This window comes from Phocoena phocoena, chromosome 6 (genome assembly GCF_963924675.1).
Source record: "Phocoena phocoena chromosome 6, mPhoPho1.1, whole genome shotgun sequence".
NCBI lineage: Eukaryota > Metazoa > Chordata > Mammalia > Artiodactyla > Phocoenidae > Phocoena > Phocoena phocoena.
In genome coordinates, this window is record NC_089224.1 from 51223000 (window position 1) to 51228070 (window position 5071).

Genomic DNA, 5071 nt, shown 5'->3' on the forward strand with positions numbered 1-5071 from the left:
TGTATATGTTGTGATTGGATTTCCCCCCACTGAGTTAATTAACACATCCATCACCTCACATATTTACATGCTATTTTCCTTTGGTGAAAAAAGCTCTATTCCCTTAGGAAGATAATCTAATTTTATTAATCTGTTAAGAAATCAGATGCTATTCCAATTCCCATTTTCTTTGTAAATGGATTATTATTGTTGTTGTTAAATCTATGTAATTCCTTAGAATTTTCTTTTTATCTTTGGTATTCTAAAATTTCATGGTAATGTGCTTTTTTTTTTTTTTAGTCTAAGTTTTATTTTAAGAGATCATCTTCAGTTTCTTCTGTAATAAAAGATATCCAACCATTTGATCAGATTTATTCTTTAGCAACTGAAGCATTAAACAATTACAGTTTTAACTCTCAATCCTTAATACTACTATTCATTATACTTGAGATTGTTTAGCTTTCTCATGGAGAAAAAAAACTAAACATAAACCTTTATACTATCCACCTATGAGTCCAACAGCACAATTTCAATAAGAAAGTTGTACTGATACTGATAATTGAACAATTTATATGATGTCAGCAGAGAGGTATCAAGAGTGATTGTAAAGTGGCATTCTTGTTAAGACAAGAGCGATGATCTTTGACCCACTGCTCTATCCATTTCAATATCTGATTGATATTATCCTCTAGATCTTCTGGTTTATTGCTCGGCAACTGATGCACTATTTCTTCCTTGTAGGATCCCAAGGCTTCTTCATAAAGAACTTGAAAAATTTCACATTGAATATTGTCTTTTAGTTTCTTCTGATTATAACCCCTAGTTTCAAGTCTGTTGTACAAAACACTGTTATCTGTTTTCAGCACAAATACTATATGAAACCAGCATTCAGGGAAGAAATCACAACCATGGTAATCAACAATAACTCCACCTTCACTCATTTGGTTTTCTAACTCATCAACTACTCTGTCTTCATCTAAAATGGGACAATCATACTCTTCATCATAGCCATCATATAACTGCCCTTCTCGTGCTGAATCACCCACATTAACGTATTTCAGTCCTGATCTTGATGCAAGTTCTTTGCCTAGTGTGGTTTTTCCAACCCCTGGTGTACCAGTGAGCAGGATGTTCGGAAGCAACATGGTCCTTGCCGCGCTGGCTCCCGACGCCTCTGCACAAGCCGGTAATGTGCTTTTATGTTGGTTTTTTATAATTCACTTTATGTGCACTTGTGGGTTTTTTTCGGCACAAAGACCCATGTCCTTCAGTTTTGGAAAATTCTTTAATTTTATTTCTTTAGCATTTCTTTTTCTGTTCTCTCTGTCTGGAACTTCTGTTAATTGGATCAGGGATCTCAATTCTAATTTTGGCTAGAAGTAAGAGTCAATACTAATTTTCTTCTATACTATTATCCTCGGCTTTTTCATTCTACTTTTCCAACTCTTATTTATCGAATTTTAAAAAATTTCAGCCAAGATATTTTCTATTTCAAAGAGGTCTTTGCTTTGATTTTTAATACTGTATTTTTCATTCCTGTTTCATGGATGTACTATCTACCTTTAACCTTAGGATAGTTTTTTAAAAATTAATTAATTGATTAATTTATTTTTGGCTGCATTGGTTTTTTTTTTTTTTACATGTTTATTGGAGTATAATTGCTTTACAATGGTGTGTTAGTTTCTGCTTTATAACTAAGTGAATCAGTTATACATATACATGTTCCCATATCTCTTCCCTCTTGTGTCTCCCTCCCTCCCACCCTCCCTATCCCACCCCTCTAGGTGGTCACAAAGCACCAAGTTGATCTCCCTGTGCATTGGGTCTTCGTTGCTGTGCACGGGCTTTCTCTAGTTGTGGTGAGCAACTCTTCGTTGTGGTGTGTGGGCTTCCCATTGCGGTGGCTTCTCTTGTTGCGAGCGTGGCCTCTAGGTGCGCGGGCTCAGTAGTTGTGGCTCATGGGCTCTAGAGCACAGGCTCAGTAGTTGTGGCGCATGGGCTTAGTTGCTCTGCGGCATGTGGGATCTTCCTGGACCAGGGCTCGAACCTGTGTTCCCCGCATTGGCAGGCGGATTATTAACCACTGCGCCACCAGGGAAGTCCCGAGGATAGTTTTATATTGATCTTATAATCTGTTTCCGCATGAGTACCTACTATGCGTTTGGCGTTATTTTTGCTTAGAGATGTAGTAGTGCATAAAACAGAGTCCCTGCTCTCATAGCATGTATATCCCAGATTGTTTTGGTCTGAGCTACTTACTGAGAATGAGAATATGTATGTATGAGGATTTGGAGGAGAGGGATTGGGAGTTCACTTTAGGGGGTTGTGTTAGTTTCCTATTGTTGCTGTAACACATTATCACAAATTTAGTGGCTTAAAACAACACAGCTTTCTTAGGGTTCTGGAGGTCAGAAGTCCGAGATCAGTTTTCTTGGGCTGCAATCAAGGTGTGGGCAGGGCTGCACACACTTTCTCCAGAGGCTCTAAGGGAGATTCTGTTTCCTTGACTTGTCCAGCAACTAGAATGGCAGTCCTTGCATTCCTTGGCTTGTAGCTTTTTCTTCCATCTTCAAAGCCAGCAGCCTGGCATCTTCAGTCATCATGGGTGAATATCTCATTCCTTCTTCTTTTGTAGTGAAGTCTTCCTCTACTTCCCTCTTATAATGATATCTGTGATCACATTTAGGGCCAATTTGGATAATCCAGGATAATCTCCCCATCTCGAGATCTTGAACATCTTCAAGGTTCCTTTTTCCATACACGGTAGCATTTACTAGTGTCAGGAATTAGGACCTGGATATCTTTACAGGTCCTTATTCAACCTACCACAGGCATTCTGAGTTTGAGATACCTCTTAGACATTCATGTAGAATGGCAAGTAGCAGCTGGTATGTGAATCTGGAGTTCAGGAAGAGCTCTCCAGAGGTCTGGGATAATGATACAGCTTTGAGAATCATCCCAAAATATTTACATGTAATATTTACATGTAATATTTAAAGCCAGGGGCTGAATTGGGATCACCTAGCAAATGAATGTAAAGAAAGAACAGAGGATTACTGAGCATGGGGAAATTCCAAGTAGATGTTGGAAAGACGAGAAGAAACCAGTAAAATAGACAAATGAGAAACGGGTAGTGAGTTAGGAAGAGAACCAAGAAAGAAAGAAGGGTGACTCTAAGCATACCAAAAAGAAGGACATGAGAAACTGTATAAAACTGACAATCAAGTTAGGAAACTTGAAGTCATCAGTGATCTAATAAGAAGAGTTTTGGTGGTGTGGTGTGATCTTAAGGCTGACTTGAAATGGGCTGCTAAGAATTGGAGAAAGGAAATAGGTTTGTTGCAGGAGAAGATGATGTCAAGAGATTTCTTAAAAAAAATCAACTTTACTAAGGTATAACTTCCATACAATAAAATGTATTTATTGTAAATTTTATAGTTTGATGAGTTTTGACAAATGTATACACCTGGGTAACCATCACTATAATCCAGATTTATAACATTTTCATCACCCCCCCAAATTCCTTCATACTTCTTTGAGTCAATCTGCCCCCCTCTTTCCACTGATTTTCTTTGTCACTATGGATTAATGTTTTTTAAAAATTATTTATTTTTGGCTGCGTTGGGTCTTCGTTGCTGCGCATGGGCTTTCTCTAGTTGTGGTGAGCGGGGGCTACTGTTTGTCGCGGTGCGCGGACTTCTCGCAGTGGTTTCTCCTGTTGTGGAGCACAGACTATAGGTGCTGCACGGGCTTCAGCAATTGTGGCTCGTGAGCTCTAGAGCGCAGGCTCAGTAGTTGCATCTCACGGGCTCTAGAGTGCAGGCTCAGTAGTTGTGGCGCATTGGCTTAGTTGCCCTGTGACATGTGGGATCTTCCCGGACCAGGGCTCGAAGCCATGTCCCCTACACTGGCAGGCGGATTCTTAACCACTACACCACGAGGGAAGCCCTGGATTTTGCCTATAGTTGAATTTCATATAAGTGGACTCATATGTTACATAGTCTTCTATGTCTAACTTCTTTTCTTCTGCATAAAGTTTTGAAAATTTATCCATGTTGTATCTATTCCTTTTTATTGCTGAATAGTCTATATAGACATGCCACCTTTATTTATCCATTTATCCATGGGCATTCAGGTAATAGAGGTATTCCAGCTTGGAACTATAATGAACAGAGCTATAATAAAATTCACACGCATATTTTTGTATAAATATATATTTTTATTTATCTTGAAGAAGTACTTAGGAAGCAATTGCTGGGTCCTTTGGTAACTGTATGATTAACTTTAAGAAGTGTATGGTTACCTGCCAAGCCGTTGTGCCATTTTATAACCTCAGCAGCAATACAGAAGAGTTCCAGTTGCTGTATATTCTTGTCAGCCTTTGCTATTGTTATTTTTAAAAAATTTAGCCACTCTAGTGGGTATGTAGTGGTATCTCAGAGATTTTAATTTGCAATTCTTTATGACTAATGATACTGAAGCTATTTTCATATGCTTATTTGTCATTTGTTTATCTTTTTTTGGTAAATTATCTATTAAAGTATTTTGCTATTTTTAAAAAATTGGGTTGTTTTTCCTACAATTGAGGAGTAAGAGTTCTTTTCTGGATACAAATCCTTTGTATATTTTCTCCCAAACTGTGGCTGACCTTTTCGTTTTTAAATCTGTCTTTTAAAAAGAAAAAATTTAAAAATTAAAACTTTAAATGTAAATTATCAATTTCTTTTCTTTTAAAGTGGGTATTTTTTATGTTTCGTGTAAGAAAAAATTTTGCATACTCCAAGGTGGTGGGAATTTTTTTCTATATTTTCTTCTAGAAGTTTTATGGTTTTAGCCTTTATGAGTTAATTTTGTGTGTAGCATGAAGTTAATGTTTTTCCCATATGAGTATCCTATTGTTCCAGTACTGTTTGTTGATAAGACTCTTCTTTCCTTAGAGAATAACCTTGTCATTAAATGAGGTTTGTCAAAAATCTGTTTCTGTTTTGTTGTTTTGTATGTCTATCCTATGTGAATATTACTGCAGCTTATAATAAGGTAGTATAAGGTGACCAATTTTGCTCAAATATTTGGGGATCTTTATCTATCTTCT

At 37.3% G+C, this 5071-nt stretch overlaps 1 protein-coding gene across 1 annotated transcript; it reads right to left on the reverse strand.

Moving 5' to 3' along the window:
* Positions 1–557: 557 nt before the first annotated feature.
* Positions 558–1124, reverse strand: LOC136125044 (adenylate kinase isoenzyme 6-like). The gene has a single exon (XM_065879887.1). It carries the CDS (start codon positions 1122–1124, stop codon positions 558–560), a length of 567 nt encoding a protein of 188 aa, XP_065735959.1.
* Positions 1125–5071: the final 3947 nt, after the last annotated feature.

Excerpts from the sequence above, each read along its gene's own strand:
- LOC136125044 (XM_065879887.1), bottom strand. The coding sequence starts at position 1,124 with ATGTTGCTTCCGAACATCCTGCTCACTGGTACACCAGGGGTTGGAAAA.